The sequence below is a fragment of the Antrostomus carolinensis genome, unplaced genomic scaffold (assembly GCF_000700745.2).
Source record: "Antrostomus carolinensis isolate BGI_N321 unplaced genomic scaffold, ASM70074v2 scaffold19536, whole genome shotgun sequence".
Classification (NCBI taxonomy): domain Eukaryota; kingdom Metazoa; phylum Chordata; class Aves; order Caprimulgiformes; family Caprimulgidae; genus Antrostomus; species Antrostomus carolinensis.
In genome coordinates, this window is record NW_010321402.1 from 993 (window position 1) to 19,162 (window position 18,170).

At 36.7% G+C, this 18,170-nt stretch overlaps 1 protein-coding gene across 1 annotated transcript; it reads left to right on the forward strand.

The window, feature by feature from the left end:
* Nucleotides 1-372: 372 nt before the first annotated feature.
* WASHC3 (WASH complex subunit 3) lies at nt 373-14,669 on the forward strand (the record flags this gene model as incomplete). Its single annotated transcript, XM_010169927.2, has 6 exons — nt 373-471; nt 2,750-2,815; nt 4,213-4,341; nt 5,819-5,929; nt 10,575-10,639; nt 14,378-14,669. Coding segments are annotated over 6 exons (555 nt in total), but the record flags the coding sequence as incomplete, so codon positions are not given.
* Nucleotides 14,670-18,170: the final 3,501 nt, after the last annotated feature.

Below are 18,170 nucleotides of genomic sequence, written 5' to 3' on the forward strand. Positions count from 1 at the left end.
TCCTCTCTGTTTTTTTGTTGTTTTTTAAAAAAAAAAAATCAGTGATTTTTCAGGAATGTTCATAATTTAATCTAAAATTGTTTTCTTAAATAAGATAGTAGTCCTTAATTTACATGGATCTTGTTGCATCTTCTATGTATCCTGCAACTTTTCCACTGTCATCTTAATAGATTTTTAGTGAAAAAGGATTCGTATACATGTATACATATATATATTACAAAACAGTTTGTACATATAAGCATTCATAGCAAGCACACTTAAGGCAGGTTTCTGAAATAATTCTAAAACATTTGCATGTTAACAGGTCTTTGAGTCCAAATGTGATAATTGACATCTATGTATAATTTAATTGTCTTTTATTATTTAATGCAGGTTCCTGCTATTCAGCAAAAAAGAACTGTAGCATTTCTAAACCAGTTTGTGGTTCACACAGTGCAGTTTCTCAACCGCTTTTCTACTGTTTGTGAAGAGGTATGTTTATTATTTTCCCAGCTGTCAATTTATACAGTGAAAAAATCTTAGAAATGGGAACCTTTCACTTGATACTGGTAGCTTAAACCAAAATATTTAGTCTGCACTCTGTTCAAGGTTTCTCTTGAGTAAGTGTTTAAGACAGACTTTTTCCCCAAGATAGCCACATGAACTGCTGATTATACCACACTTAATCCTGTTTCCTTAAACTTTTATGTTTGGCACAGTCTTTGAACTTTTTGGTAGATGGAATTTGTTCTGAGCAGCTCTGTCTGTGGATATCGTCTTGTTTTAGAAGAAGGATGCCATATTCCTATGGTGCTGAGTCCATTTTGACAGTCAGTATCCCTCTCATCTGTGTCCTAGGATATTGTGTCAAAACTTGCTTTCAGATTTTGTCACTTTTAATTGAATTTAATTTAATACGCTAAGCTCTGAATGTAAATAATTTTGATGTGGAAAAAAAGACATTTTTGGCAGATGATTAGTATAGAACATGAAGCAGTTAATTTTAGTGTCTTGTAAAAAAGAGAAAAATAAAAATATATCATGTTTATAAGTTTCTGTGGTGACTTTAGTGTCAATGGAAACATACCAGACTGACACAAGTAGAATTGTCCACTGAACAGGACAAGAGTGCCTCCTCCCTTGTAGAAAGGGTGTTTTCTAATGTAGCTTTGAGCTTAACCTTTTTGTCATTAATAGGTTTTTTGGTAACTGTTCGCTAGTTTATTCAACAAAGACTACTATACAGCCCTAGCCAGCAGGGCTGGGGCAACAGTCAAGTCCAATTAGACTAAGACATGTAATCGGAGAAATTCTGTTATTTGTTAGTAAAGTTTAGAGCCAGACCCGTGACAAGTATAAAATTTGGCTACTACATCAACATGTGGAACTTTGGAGGGAAAAAAAAGTAATTTTTGTCTAGATTTTTAAACGTTGTAACTTGGTACGTGGGACAGTGTAACTGCCTGGTGGTGGTGTTGTCAGATGTCCAAAACTCAGTTGTCATGTGGTCTCGATATTACCTTTTATATAGGCGCTATGGAAATCAGGACACATATATTTAAAGCCATCTTGAGCGTGTGGCAACACTGTGAAGTCTGCTTAGTAAAGCAGTTATTGGTTAACCTAAATGTGTTGTTACCCAAGAGACTAAATAGTTGCTTTATAAACACCTTGCAAAGTTTTTTTGTATTTATGAAGTACAGAAGTGTTTTTAATGTGAAAGGTCCCAGTGTAAATCAACAGAAACCGAGAAATTAAAAATTATGGCTGACACCATCCTTAACTCTAAATTTCTTTGCTCTTGTCTAGTCAAACTGACCTGTAAAGTTACGTAACTGTTTTTTGTACTTCTTTCCTCCCCTTTCCCCAGCTACATGTAGGGCACATAGTTCCTTTTAATAGGAACTAACTCCTCTTCATGAACAAAGAACCATCTGTAAACAAGCCAGTGCACTATCCAAAAAGACTAACTCCTGTCAGTCTCTTTTTACTTTTTTAGCGTATTGGCAGAACTGCCATTTTCTTAGAGTGTTAGAGTTCTGCTTCAGAGCCAGGCAGAATCTTGCCAGTGTGCCAGAAAGCTGTCAGAGTGGTACATATCTGCCAGCCAGCATGCTAGCCAACTTCACTTGGACAGGTCTGGTGGAGTATGGTAGTGATTAGTTAAAGGAGTGACAGATCTTTAGAGTAATTTAGGAAAAATGAAATTGGGGGTTTTTTTTTTTAGAGCGTCAAAATTTGATTAAGATGCACCTGGAGCATTTAAAGCTCCTGGTTAATTATACTTCACTGTGCATTTTGACTATATAGGACTTTCAGTCACCTGCTGTATTCTTTATCAGATTTTTCTACTTTATATTTGTTGTATACACACACATCACATCTTTTCATCTTCCACGTTTGGAAAAAGCTTTGAAGAAAGACGTTTTGGTGACTGCAAGAGAACAATACGTGTACCATTATTCTCCAGTTGGCCAAAGTAATATCCCATTTAGTTCAGCTTTCTTTCATACATAGTCTGTCTTCATTTCTGACAGTCATTATTTGGGAAAACTAATCGCCTAGTAAAATTATTTAAAATTTGAACCACTGTACTAAAAAGGGATGTCATTGCTTCGTTTATTTCGTAATGTTATCATCTCATTTACACTCCACTGTGCCTTCAGCAGGTAGAAGACAAAAGTTGTTTTGTTTAGCTAGATGTGAACCAGTTTATATGTGCAAGTGGCCTAGGGGAGTGTTTTCATGTCCTAATTGTTTTCTATTCTAGAAATTGTCAGCACTTTCTCTCCGTATCCAACAGATTGAAACAACACTCAATATTTTGGATGCAAAGGTTTGTATGTATATAGACTTTGTATTCTAACATTGACAGCCTCCTAGATGACATGAACTATCTTTGTTTTCATAGTCTAAATTGAGCAAATAAGTTTTCATAATGATTTGAAGGAGCTAATACAAAATGCTTACATGGCACATTCTCTTTTTGCATGTCTTGCAACTTATATTGTGTAATATTTGAACATGTAGTTGATATGGAAAAAAGGAACCAACAGCACATAGTAGAAATGTTTTTGTCTCTCTTAAGCATATTGAACAGGAAAGAAGCACTTGGATCTTGAAAGGGCAACTGAACTACATGGCAGCTTACTTGTGTTTATTTTATTGCAATGTTTGGTTTTAAGAAAATGGAGGGAAGTTTTCCGATATTAGTATATGCAACTTGTGTTGCAGGGTTGCAGTACAAAATTGCATTTGCCATGTGAACTCTAATAAGAAATTTTTTGCCCCTTTTGTAAAGCAAAAGTATCTTTGTAAATGTTAGCAGACTGTAAGGATAGCAGACTGTAAGGATTTCAGCTGGTATAAGTAACTAGATAGATGCCTTGTAAAGCTTTTGATGTTGAAATGTGACCTGAATTGGATCTAAGGTAACACAAATGTGTCTGATTATCTTCCTTAGCTAAAATGACAACTGGATATGTAGTCATGTATTATCATTTAATTTGCCAAAAGAAAAAAAGAAACCAAGCAAAAAAACCCACCGACTCTACAGTTTTAACCAATCCTTCTTTCAATAATGATGGAAACAATTTCTGTTGGCTTTTCTGGGAGCCAGGATAGGAAATTTTGAAACTATTCATTAAGATCTTTGTGAAAAAATACTGTAGTAGTGCAAACAGTGCTTGCACGTATTTATTTCAAAATATTTAGGAATTATCAGTATTGATAATTTTTTGCAGAATTATTCATAATCATGTTAAGCAGAACTTCCTTCAAATAAATATATGGCATATTTAATATCCATTCTCAGCATTTCCTTCAAAAAGATTGAAAGATGTAGGTAACCAGTCACCCATCTGTTAGGTAATAGAGCTGTTCTTGTCATGATTTCTTTCACTAGAGGAAGCAGCAGAGAAGATGGTGTGACTCTTCTGTAGCTGATAAGTGCAATAGCAAAATACTGGGATGGTGTTGAAGCCTTTCCCACACTGTGAACCTCTGTTAATAGTGAAAGCTCTAGTGGAGTGTTTTGGCGGTTTGTTGTAGAAGCCACTTGAATAGAAAAATCTTTTTCCCATCAAAATCCCTAAACTAGTGATAAAAAGTTACAATTTTACAAATGTGAAAACTACCTGGGGAATATGTGATAAGCAGCATACTGCAGATTTTATTGTACAGGTGGACTTATGATATGCTCATTGCTTATTTGATGATGTTTTGTACATTCAGTTATCCTCTATTCCTGGCCTAGAAGACGTCAAATTTCAAGTGTCCAGTGCAAATACGAACAGTGTTACAAATGGTCCTGTGGTACAAGCTACTACAGATCAACAGACAGCTGTATCACCTCAATCTGGAGTAAGTAATGAAACATAACTAGTACATTGAAGGAGTATACCTCTCCATTTCAGGTCTCTAGTCTCATTTGAAATAGATGGAAGCAACAAGTCTGTTGGAAAAGAGCAACCAACTGTAAAGTTCTAAAACTATGTTTTTCATTAATGAAACTGTTTTAATGAGTGACTTAAAAAAGGCTATCCCCTTTCTTGAATATGTGGCTTAAATAATTAGAACTAACTCAAATCTAATAGTAAATGCCTCCTTCTTCTTCAGTCACACTAAAATGTGAATGTGAATTATGGCAGGGAACTGTGAAGGTCATGAATTAAAATAACAATTTGAATCACATAATTCCATCTCTTTTCTCCTTCCTTTAGAATGTGAGCTTTCAGCTCAAATTGGAGTTTCTAGCATACTTTATTTTAAAGAGATTATTACAGTGAATGTTTTCTATATATTATCATCTGTGTACAGAAAATGCCAGTTTATAATAAGTGATCAACATTAAGATCCTATCCCTGCAATTAAGTTTTTGTTGGGTTTTTTGTGTGTATTTGTGTGTTTACTTTTTTTTTTAAACCCAGACTTAAATCCTGTGATCACCACTTCAGTAAGTGAGGCTTTCTGGCTCATGTGTAGATGGAGTTCTTTCTGCAGCTTCCTATTATAGTTTATTTTCTTGGAATCTCCAATTCCAGTCTCTGCTTGTTCTCTTATTTGGTGGAAGTTGCTGTGGAGCAGCAGTTAGCATTACATATTTCAATCATGTTAGAGAATGACTCCTGGTTATTTTGTTTTCTTTAAAAAGTTCCTCCTCCTTCTCTGATACTACAGGAGGGACAGGTATTTCTGAGAGGAGGTTTCCAATGCTACTTTCACATGGTTAGTTTAATAGCAAATATGCCATTTTCTGTTGTCCTTTAAATAGTAGTATAGCTTCTTGTAATTTTCCATTTTTTTAATTAATTACTGTCAAGGATTCTTTGATTTCATTATGTTATCATTTAGGTTAATGGTTTATACTAAAAAGTATAGTTTAAAAGCTATACGATCAGTATGAAACATTTGTCAAGTAATCAAATAAATATTTTGAGGAATAAAGATGTTGAACCACTAGGGGAGATGTATAGATACAATCCTTAAAAAAAATTTTTTTTATAAAGTGAGCATTTAAATTTAGTTCAGTTTTATTCATTAAATACAACAAACTTAACAGGGCTATTATAGACTATTTTTTTTTTTCACATATTGTGCAATAACTTAAAATTGTGACTAAAAGTAGAAAGTCACACTTTTAACAGTCAGTAACGAAAGAGATGGTTTTTGTGTGCTCACACATCTTGGAAATCTCTAATACTATGAGTGTAGAACAGAATAATCTTGATGTAAGAAGAGTTACATTTTATGCTTAAATTACAAATTTTATGGATTGAAATCTGTCCGTGCTTCTGGTCTGCTTATCTAACCATTTAAGTGTTATCTTCTTTGTATACAGCAGAACAATATACATGAAGAAGGGTTACAGAAAACAGAAGTCGTAACAGAAAATGTCAGAACTGTGGCTAAGGATCCAAGATATGCCAGATATCTCAAAATGGTACAAGTGGTAAGTGAGTTCTCTTATCAGTCTTTGAGTACTCCTTTGTTTTAGGTGGAACGTCACACAGAAGCTGTAAGTGACCATTAAGTGTCTGAAAACATACATGGTGGTTTCACTTGGCTAGCACTTGGCTAGCAGCCAAACACAGCTGTTCACTCACTCCCTGCCCCTAGGGAATTGGGGAAAAAATTGGGGGGCAAGGGTAAGGAGACTCTTAGGTTGAGAAAAGAGCAATTTAATAACTGAAATAAAATAAAACTTAAAGTAATAATTATAATAATAATAGTAATCAAATATGCAAATGAGTGATAGTGATACACAGTGCAATTGCTCACCAGGCGCCGACCATGCCCAGCCCATTCTCAGATAACGATCCTGGAGGAGCGACAATCCCAAACTGACACCACAATCCCAGAAAAGAGAGAGCCTGAGCAAAAGCCAGAGAGCAAGAGAGGGTGAGACCCTCACTAATATACTGGACATGACGTGATATGATATGGAATATCCCATTGGCATATCCAAATGCCAATTTAGCTTATTAATTTAAATATTCCTCGCCTCCCTAGATCTTACACTTGTAGACTAACAAAGTCCTTCAACTTCCAGTGACAAAATGAAAACATTGGTATGCTATCAACTTTTTTCTTGTAACAAATCCCATGCTGAAACCAAAATACAGCGCTATCCTAGCTACCAAATAGAAACCTAGCTCTGTCTCAGCTGAAAACCAGGACAACATACATTGCATCAGTAATCTTTAAGGTAGGATAACATCTCAGGATTTCTAGCGCATCTTCTCTAGTAAACGAGCTGATGTAACATATTCCCTCAGACACCTTCAGGCAAGATCTTTCTACAAAATTCTGACAATATGCTTGAAGTGAAGGTATGAAGGTGTGTAAATGCAGTGTGAGATTAGCTGGAGTCACAGAAGGCACCACTGAAATTGTCGTTATCCTGGCAGAATTGGTGTCATTCCCTACACTACACACAGACGTGATTACAGTTTGGTTCTGCTCTAGAGTACAAAATGCAGCTTTGCTAGTATAGTCCAAAGCAGGAGTATTTCATATATCTGTAGGATTCAAAATAGAGATACAAGAATTGCTTCAGTACTTGGTCCCACTTCAGTTTCCTGTTATTCATGATGCAGGTTTTGCTTACCTCTTTATCTGTGGGCTGTTCTACAGATAAATAGGAAATAAATGAATGTAATCTCAATATTTACATGAGTGAAAACTAATGAAAAGGTGGAAGTGTGAATGGGGAGATTCCTAGTGATATTTTTATGAGGTTTTTTTCACATCCACAAAATTAAAAATGAGAGTGGAAACAAAGAAAAAAATCTGTCTTTATTTTCAAGCTGTCAGTGGAAATTTTCCTCCGAAATATATGTTATAGTTCTGGAAAATATGACTATGCCAATTGTTGCTTATGTTAAAACTAACTTAATGGTTTCACTCCCTCTTCAGAGAAACTATTACAATTGTTGTGCTTGGTACTTTGAATGATGTTGCAGACCTTATTTTTCATTTGAATCACAAATTGGCAGTTCATGGGTACCTTATTACAAACTATTTGGAAAACCTAGCAGTGGGGTAGTAGCAGAGAGTAGAACACTCTGTTAGTGTGTTGATTTAATGCCAGACTTTAAAGTGGATGTGAAAGTGCTGGATGGTCTAATTACTTTGACTTTTTTTTTTGTGACTGCTAAGGGAGTGAGATCTCACTTTCCACATTTATCCTTTGTACTGGCAGTTCCTGGTGCCTCCTCTGCCAGTTGTAAACAGTGTGGTAGGAAAGTCAAACTAACGTACTACAAATTAATGTGTCTTTTTGTATTTGCCAAACTTGTCCTCTCATCCAGTCAGGTATTTCAGTTAGTATCATTTATTTGCCCAAATTAAGTTTCTAGCTGAAGATTTGTTTGAACTGATCATTTACTTATGGCTCACAATATTTGTAGTATTTAAGAATTAACACCATGAAGATATATTTCTTTTTCACTAAAGACAGCTGTTCTATGAAATAGTAACAAACTCATTTCGATGAAGCGCAGTTAAGCATACTAAATTAATATTTTTAAAATACACAGCAATAATATTCAAACAAACCTTACAAAAGCGGTATTGCATTTGCTACAATAAATGTGCAGAGCACTTCTCTTGACAGTGTGAGAGGAGCAGCCTGAGATTTCAGATAAACTTCATGTTTAAAGTACAAATGCTCTTGACTTGATTCTAAACACCAAACATAACTGCATAGACGACAAGATACTGACTGGCCTGATATGGATTGATCCTTGCTTTGAAGGACTGAAGTGAAAACCAAACACGAAGAGCGCGCTGTTTTTCAGGAACTGGCAGCACTGGTGGATGATATGTGACCTCTTTCTGCATTTTCATGAACCAAAACCTATTTTGCAACAAGACTGCAACTTACGCTGTGGCTTCTGTGGGACCTGCACACTTCTGAAGCTGCAGGACCAGACTGGGAGTAGGGCTAGAATCCACTGTGTTGAGTCTGTGGTGATTTGGATTATTTCAAATCTTAACTGAGCAGAGACAAATGCAACAGAAATTTAGTATTGGCTCCTAGGTTAGAAAAGTACACACCTATGCCATTTCAGTGGCCCTGTTTACTCACTGTACCTACTTTTTAGATTTAAAATAGTTGTCTGTTTTAGTAAAAATTAGGATCATAGTTGTATTAAGGCCTGATTTTCCAGATTAAAATTTATGAAAGTATGAAAGATAAAGTAATTGTAATGTAAATGTAAAATAAAGTAATGCCCTAATTGTATTATAAACAGATATAGGTGCAATCTTATTTGTTTTCCTTTAGGAGAAAAGTACACTGTTAAGACTATTACGATTAAGATTTGTAAATCTATGATATATGAGGGTACTGACAGCTTTTTTTCTTACATATTTTGATGCCCATAATTTCGGAATGAAACACTTATCCAAATATGAAAGTAAAAACCTAACAGTTTCCAATCCATTTTCAGAAGTTCATATACCAAGCTCCCTTTCATTGAGAGCAAATACAAATTCTGATTTTCCTGGTATGGCTTAGTCTTGTTTTCACATGGTTTGAATTGACGCACAGACAATTCATCAGTGACTTGTAAGCTGGGGAAAGAAACCCTGAGAGCAGTCAAGCAAGGAAAAAAACATTAAATAGTATGAGATGGTATGTAGGGACACAATCCCTGGTGTCCAAATCTATACTAAAATAAATTAATATTTTAAACTGTCATGAAATACTCAAATGCTTTCTCCTTTGTAATGTACATTAGTTGTGAATAGCTGCGAAATTCTTTATTACAAGCTAATACTTTACAACTGTTTGAGTCACATTTTTGCCAATATGCCTAATAGATTGCTAAAACCGTGTACCTGTCTGTGTGCTATTCCAGAATTTTCAAGCAAAGTGTTGACTGTGATTCTTACTGTGAAACTGCCCAAGGAAAACACAGTAAGACAGCTAGCTTAGCTCTCACTTTGCCAGATTAGCTACTGTGAGTGTCACTAGTGCCACATGCTTCTCTGGAACATTACTCATGGCTGCCTTTTATTTTATTTTATCACTATTTTACTTACTTTGGACAAAAGATATTTGTCCTGTGCCAGAAGAATTCTACACTACTTTTCCTTTAGGTTGTGAGGCCTCTCCTGACTCCTGACTTTCGTAGACCACCAATAGCTTTGTTCCCTGGAAATTAGAAATCATATCCTCTTCCCCCCCCCTCCCCCGCTTCTTTTATTTCGCCTATCTTGGCATGTGGTGGGCCAGATGGTGTTTGTGGTGGTTGCAACAGGGGATGGCAAAGCAACAAGTTGTCTTTGAGTAACTCTTGTGGAAACATAGGAGCAGTTTGGTGGAATGTGTCTTGTAAGACTACATGGGTCAAAGTGTTCTTGGGTGTTCCAAGTGTGCCAAGATGAGGGGATGTTTAGGTGTTACTGAATAAAATAAAGTGCAGAAGCTGTGGAAGGACTTGCAGTGAAAGGAAGGAATTTTTTTTTAACACATACATAGTTGGCTAAAATCTGTCCACAAGTCATAGAAGATTCAAACCTGACTGTCCAAGCACTTGTATTCAGAGGAATCACTTTTAAACTGTGCTTCTGTTCTCATGTCCTGGTTGGCTTTTTATGCATGCTTTTTAAAGACTTTTCTAATTTTTAGCACTGCCTTAAGGTATCCTCCTTGAGCTGTAGCAAATTCACTTTCCTGGTTTTCCTCCCTCTCTGGCTGTACCTTCAGCATGTCTGAGTCTTCTTCATCTTTCTAGCACAGCTGTTCTCTGGTGTCTTTGTCCTACTTTGTGCTTTCTCATCCATACACAGAACTTCAGCTTCCTGGTTTTGTCTGCATGAATTTCAGATATATCTGTCTGTTCCTGATTCTCTCCCTGCAACTTTCTCTAGATATTTTGCCAAAAATATAAGAAGTATTAAAAGGGCCTTTGATCTTAGTAATTTCTTCCTTCTAGGTTCATACAGATGGCAACTGAGATTATCAGTCTTGTTCAACAAGTGGCATGCATAAATTTGTATGAAAGTGTAGCCTAAAAGAACTTGTGGAATTTAGTTCACCTGTTTGTGTCCAGTAGTTTCATATTATTCTTCTTCCTCCTACACAGGGTGTTCCTGTAATGGCAATACGAAACAAAATGATTTCTGAAGGGCTAAATCCAGATCTTCTCGAGTAAGTAATTTGTAACTTTCAGTAGGTCTGGAATGCAACAATGTGTTTGAAAACTTTTGAAAAAAGTGTGCTTAGTGAAGCTTATTTATGGTATTGTGAATTTAAATTACCAGCATTAAAACAGGTTTTAAAGTCTTACAAGAAGAGCGTTTTTAGTATTTTATAGGTGTGAAGAGGACCATGAGTAGCAGAGGAGGAATGCAGTGTCACGTAGGAGTTGTCCTTTCAGTATTGTCTAGTCCAAGGCAAGTCCCAGGAAATGCAGAATGGAATATAAATGCGTAGATACTGCACCCTCCCAAAGAGAAAGCTGCAAGACTTCACCACTCAGACTTTGAAGGAAACTCCATAAGGCCTTTGGCATGGTCCCTCACACGATCCTTTTCTCTGAATTGTAGAGAGATGCATTTGATGGGCGGACTGCTCCGTGAATTAGCTATTGGTTGGATGGTCTCATGCAGAGGATAGTGGTCAACAGCTCAGTGTCCAGACAGCGACTGGTGACAAGTGGTGTCCCTCAGGGGTCCATATGGGGACCAGTACTGTTTAATATCTTCATCAGTAACATAGACAGTGGGATGAGTGCACCTTCAACAAGTTTGCAGATCACACCAAGCTGAGTGGTGTGGTTGACAGACCTGAGGGCTGGGATGCCATCCAGAGGGACCTGGACAAGCTCGATAAGTGGGGCCATGTGAACCTCATGAGGTTCAACAAGACCAAGTGCAAGGTCCTACACCTGGGTCAGGGCAATCCCCAGTACTAATCCAGGCTGTGGGATGAAGTGATTGAGAGCAGCCCTGTGGAGAAGGACTTGGAAGTTCTGGTGGATGAAAAGCTGGACATGAGCCGGCAATGTGGTCTTGCAGCCCAGAAGGCCAAGTATATCCTGGGCTGCATCAAAAGAAGTGTGGCCAGCAGGTCAAGGGAGCTAATTCTGCCCCTCTACTCTGCTCTGGAGAGACCCCACCTGGAGTACTGTATCCAGTTCTGGAGTCCCCAGTACAAGAAAGACATGGACCTGCTGGAGCAAGTCCAGAAGAGGCCACAGAAATTATCAGAGGGATGGAACACCTGTCCTGTGAGGAAAGGCTGGGAGAGTTGGGGTTGTTCAGCCTGGAGAAGGCTCCAGGGAGATTTTATTGCGGCCTTTCAGTACTTAAAGGGGACCTATAAGATGGGGACAAACTTTTAACAGGGCCTGTTGTGATAGGACAAGGGGTAATGGTTTTAAACTAAAAGAGGGCAGATTTAGACTAGATATAAGGAGGAAATTTTTTGCAATAAGGATGATGAAACACTGGAACAGGTTGCCCAGAGAGGTGATAGGTGCCCCATCCCTGGAAACATTCAAGGTCAGGTTGGATGGGGCTCTGAGCAGCCTGATCCAGTTGAAGATGTCCCTGCTCATTGCAGGGTGGTTGGACTAGATGCCCTTTAAACGTCCCTTGCAACCCAAAGTATTCTATGATTTTATTCTTTGGAGATATTCAAAATGTACCTGGATGCAATCCCGTACAACCTGCTCTCAATGTACCTGCTTTGGCAGGAGGGTAGACTAGAAAATCTCTAGAGGTACCTTCCAACCCCTACCATTCTGTGATTCTGTGATATGTGTGTTAAATATGTTGTATTTTTCTGCATTTCTGCTCTATACCTTTCTGTAGATGCTGATACTTCTTCATGTTTGGATGTATTTTTATAGTAGATAAAAATAAGATAATAGGTTAAAATTTCAAAAGCTTTTTTTAAAAAAGTCTCTGCTTTTGGATTGTCTGGTTTCGGTTAAGACAGAAATGTTATTACTGTGGACTGGGGCTCACGGAATATGTTTGGGGTTTGGTCTCAAAGTCCATCTTCAAAGACTCTGTGCAGCAGTAATGCTTAGGCAGATTTTATTTAAAATGTTTTGGTTTGAAAACTGTATAGCAAATCTACCTGATTAAAGAAAGGTAATTATTTGGCAATGTGCTTAAAACATAGTATTTTAAGGAGTCAGGGGTGACCTTTCTTTTAATTTTCTTGCTTTCTTATCTCAATATCATAGACTTTTATATATATATATATATTGCCATTTGCACCACATTTCTTGGGTCTTCAGGCTCCTTAGGCCTGCTCACTCAGTCCCAGTGAGAAATAGGGAAACATACGTATTGCTGTATGCTCAATCACTTCACTGCAGACTCTCCCAGCTACTTGCCAGTGACTGAGCATGGGGTTTTTGTGCTAATTCTAATAATATGGAGTTGTTTATACTGTCATCCTTCAGCTGTTCTAATTCCGTTATTGCTCCTTTCTCAGCTTTTTACAGGGTTTGAAAATTGCCTGTTCTATCAAGCTCCCAATTTATCTATTTTTAACTTTTGTTTCTTATCCTTCCTCTCTTGCCTGTCTACAGATCCAGGAGAGTTTGTCCTGCCCTCACAAACTAAAGGAATTCATTGTCATCTTCCTCTCCTTACTAGGGGAGAGTTTTTGTGCTGGTCTCTCCAAATCACATGTCTTTACACAGCTTTTCTGTTTTGTCATTACCACAGCAACAAAGAATAATATTGTGAAGTGGTATTTGCATGAGAAAGCAAATGCTTTCTTAATTTATTTTGGAGGTGTGCAGGGGGGAAGGCTTTCTTATAGTTCTTCAGTGCACTTCTCAATTTTGCACCCAAAATATTTAGCAGCACTTTAAAGGTACTTTAGGGATTTCCAACAGAGAAATTATAATAAACAGAACTAAAATTGGTAAAGAAATTCTGTGGCATGACACACAGAGACAGCCCAAGATAAATAACAACAGGACAAACAACACAATTGTCAGCTTAGTTTAAAATGTAATATTTTATCAAAGAGAGAAGTTAACTGTCATACAGGAAGCTAGTTTCTGTGAAGATCATTCTTCCCCTTCCCCAAGTATAATTGTGTGTATATTTTCTACCTTGGTTTCAGAATTTACCAGGCTCAGTCTTGCTTGTATTGTCAAACTTATTACATACTTAGGAGGGAGACTCCAGGGAGAGCCAGCTTCTTCAGTCAGTAGTGTTAGTCTTTAGATGGCTTGCTTCTCTTCCCTTCATTCCCAGTATATTCCCTGAGCCAATGTTTTGACACAATGTTAAGATCCATCTTAAATATTCTCTTCAAAACTAAATACAAGAGGTCTGATCATTTATAGTCAATAAAAATCCCATGGCTGCTCTTGCATGTCAAATTTAACCCAATGTTCTAGCCAAATTCCACTCTGAGTAATTCTTTTTTGCTTCTCTAAATTATCCCTGCAGTTTTAGTTGGATACAATATTGTTCATTTCCTGTCTTATTTTTTTCATGTACTATTTACACTGCTTAATGGTGTACAGCATGTTCCTTTCAGCCCTAGAACCTCTGAAGATTGAAAAAATTGAATTAATCGGTATTGTCTGCTTTCAGCTCTTTCTACAAGTGTTTGCCCCTCCTTAGTGAACTGTCGTTACTCACGATAACCTCAGAGGTGTGCATTCAAACTGATGTATACAGAGTTCTGATGTCCAGTGAGTTTGAGTTTCTGGTGTTTATCTTTCAGTTGTAAATGAAGCAATACCAATAAGCTGTGAGTTTGTAAACCCTAAACAGTTAATGTGTTAAATATTGTGGAAATAAAGTGCATGCCATTGTAGTGAAAGGACATTAGCATTACATGCTAAGTTGCTTGTGTCCTCAGCTGCCCTCTGTGATTTACAACACTGAACATTTTTGTTGCCTGCAGGACCCCAGATGCCCCTGTGCCTGCCTGGGGAGATGATGGGAAAGCAGAAGACAGTTCTGATAGTGAATCTTCATTTAGTGACTGAAGAGACTGATTTTGGCCTTTGGAAACCTCTGTTAAGTGCTAATGTGGTTGGAGCTTTAGCAGACAGTGGTTTTGCATGGGTCACATGGGTGACATGATTTATCTGACAGCATTTTTTAATAACTAATATCCTCCCAGATATAGATACGTTCCCTCCCACAAAGTTTGAACAGGCAGCATGTTTCAACCTGAACCTTCCCACCATGAAAATTAATCATGACATCCTTGCAATTTTTATACTGTCATTTCATATTCCTTTCTGATTATTCTGAAATTACTTTGTAAAACTCTAAAAATTCCACTCTTCTAAACCTCCAGATCCCTAAGGCTGTGTTCTGGTCATTATTGGATTTTCTATGTAACATATTTAACCTAGGTTGCTTTCTTTCTATGACAAATCTTACAGGTAAAGTAACTTTTCAAAATGAAACTGTATAATTCATGAACTCTATTTTTTTTTTTTCCTAATATCCTATCATCTGAAGTAATGCAACAGGAATTACATAGAAGTCAGCTGTCTTGTCTGCAAATCAGCGGTACTCTGTTTTGAGAGAAACTAAAATACAAGTGAAAATATGCTAAAAACCAATCTGAATCTATTTTCAAAGTATATACTGCTATTTGATGTCACGTTGTATTCTCTGCAAAGTTGTTAAAGAAATTCCTGCTCTGTAGAAGAGTTGTTTTATCAAATTCAAGTTACAGTAGTGTAGAAAGCTACAAACATTGCAAGACTGATTTGAAAATGACACTGTGAAGGAAGCGAGTGACTGGAAATTATTAATGGAATACCAGCTTTTCACTACTTGTCCACTTCACATGGGTCGGTAGAAACCACTTTCTGATTGATGTTGAGCTGTGGCTGGGCAGTTTGCATAGGATAAGAAATCACCTCCCAGTTGGTGGTTTTGCTGATAATTTCAGCAGAGCAGCCAATATTTAGTTTTTATAATGGTAAAACTACCTTGCTACCTCTTGAGGTATGCATTGGGGAACAATATAAAGAAATCTACTTGGAGCCCAACTGGCCCTGAAGACTTTTTTCCAAATTACTTAATCTACTCCATGAGTCAAAAATGACATTTTATTAAAGAATCTTCTTTACTATATTTTTTTTCCACATTAAATTTTCACAATCTATTTGAATTCCCCAGATTATTGTGATTATACCAGAATGCTGTGGGCCAGGCAGTTAATCACTTTCTGGTATTTCACATTCTTCCTGAGAACAAGAAAAGATTAAAACTGAAGCTCTAAGTATATAAATTTGTTAGCTTTTATGACTAAGTCCTTATCTTCTCTCTTAGTTATTTATGCCACTTCAGTAGGTTAGCTGCTTTTTTTTCTGTAACTTAAGCATGGTGCCCATTTGAGTCTAGCAGACTTATTTAAGCTCTTCATAACCTGTAAATTGGCGTAATGCCTGAATCCCTATGAGAGCATACATGCACTAGAGAATGTCTAGAGATGGCATTTCAATGATGAGTTAATGATTATGGAATACGTAAACAAAAGTATTCAATAGTTAAAATATGGGAAAACTTGACAAATATTAACATATTAGCAATAAGTATTTCAAAAGTAGATGTTATAATGTTATTTCAGAAAGCGTATATTAAAACACTGGTGACTTTTTAAAATCTATATTTGAAAACTTATTGAAGCAATCTGTAAAATTAAAGCTATGCTTTGTAAACCAAAGTTGTGGTTCTGTTTTCTTCCTGCATGTTGTTTTAAACAAGATAATGAAAATTCTTCTGAAGTCTCTGCAATTCGTGTTGCTCCAAAACTAGTTGAAGTTGCATCAATCTGCTAGCTGAAGGGGAGACTTTTGAAAATAGATGTTTGGAGTTTAACCTAAGCCGTGTTAGTACCCTGACTAGAGGAGAACTGGACATCCCATAACCACTATTCTAACAAGAAAATTTAAGGAAGACTGAAATTAATGAGGACTGTATGTTCAATACTCTTGAACTGATATTAACCTATGTGAGGAAGTAGCATGGTTTAAAGAGTGGACTTGAGGCATAGTAGTTAATTATTTTTTAAAGAAATAACAAGGTTACCAGAGCACATTTAAGGAGGAACGACTTCTATTGTTACCATTTTGAAGAAGCTTTTTGTGTGAAGTAATTTAAGTCTGAAAAACCTATAATCAATTGTCATTTACACCACTACAGATGTATTTTTATGTGGAATGAAAAAGAAAGCCTCTAGCCTACTGTCACTTGTTAAAATGAGGGATAATTGGTCATAATATGTCACAGAATAACAATTTCATTAATGGGCATGGTGAATTTAATTGTTAAGACTTGTGGGGTTTTTTTTCAGGGTAGCTCTTTACTTTCGAATAATGCAACCTTGGTGGGCTTGCAAAAATGTTGCAAAGATTTAAGAAATATCTTGCCACTTTGTCTCCTCTTCCACTTGAGTGATGGCACAATGCACAGTAAAAATTCGAGTGTCTAAACTGAGGAACCAGGGAAAAAAAGATAAAACCTTTCTTATTTACGTTCAGTGCGTCAACAACCGTAGTGCTTCCACTGCCTTCAGAACCTCCTACCACATTAAGCTCCTCTGTTCCTGCCAGTCTCATCTGCTAAACACATCCCGGTACTCCTAGGTCAGAGCCAAATTCTGTCTGAGATGTTTCAGCTTAGGACACATGCTGACACAAGAAGCTATTAAGTATGGGAAGGTTGGTTTGAGACTGAATTATGTCAGCTGTGCTAGTCCTCCTTGATCTACAGCAGTTTTCTACTGAGATGCTGCTAACCCTCAGAAAGCTGGAAAGTCCTTAACCACAGGCTAAATACTATAAGCAGAGAATATTCCAACTTGCTCATTATTTGCCATCTGTTTTGGAATAGAACACGGAGGGAGTATTTCAACTTGGCTGCATAGTAATCAGATATATGTAATACTTTCAAGGGAAGAAGTCAATTTTTAAATGACTTTTAGTTTTAAAAAGCTTCCAATAGCATAGAACTTCTAAAAGGTACAGTATACATTAAGAGGTGTCAGTCACACACATTTAATATACCCAAATTCCAAATTTTAAATGGATTTAAAATCAACATATGGGGCAATATTACAATTTGTAGACATGAGAACTATTTAAACCTCTTGCTGGAATAACTGTTGAATGCATCTGTTAATACTGTGTACTCTTAGTAAATTATGTACTCAAAGTTTAAACAAACTTTTTTTTTTTTACCCCATTGCCATCTTCCTCATTTTGCAGGTGAACTGGAGTGCAGAATATATAAAAGTCAGTTTCTTAAAGATATTACAGGCATTTTAAATGCATGTAGGTGCCTTAGGACTAGATGCATATCTGTATTTATGTAAGTGAAACCTCGAACAACTGTCAAAGGCAAAACCAACATCTGGGCGTGATAATAACTTTATACTGAAGTCCTAGTTTAGCACTCTTAATCATTAATCTGTTCCCTCTCAGCTCTCCTGTTCAGCTACATTTGTAAAGAAAATTGATGGTTCTTTTTCCAAGCTGGGTCTCTTCCTCTCTCTTGTTTTTCTTTCCAGTCTGTGTTATTTACACCAGTGAGTAAGTGTATAGTTTGACATTCTGTGAAAAAGAGTTATAAGAAGCTATAGCCTGTACTTGGAAAAATAAAATATCACTAAGATCTGTATTTTGAGTTGTGTGTGATCAGGTCAATTTTTCTTTCCATAATGTTACGTAGCA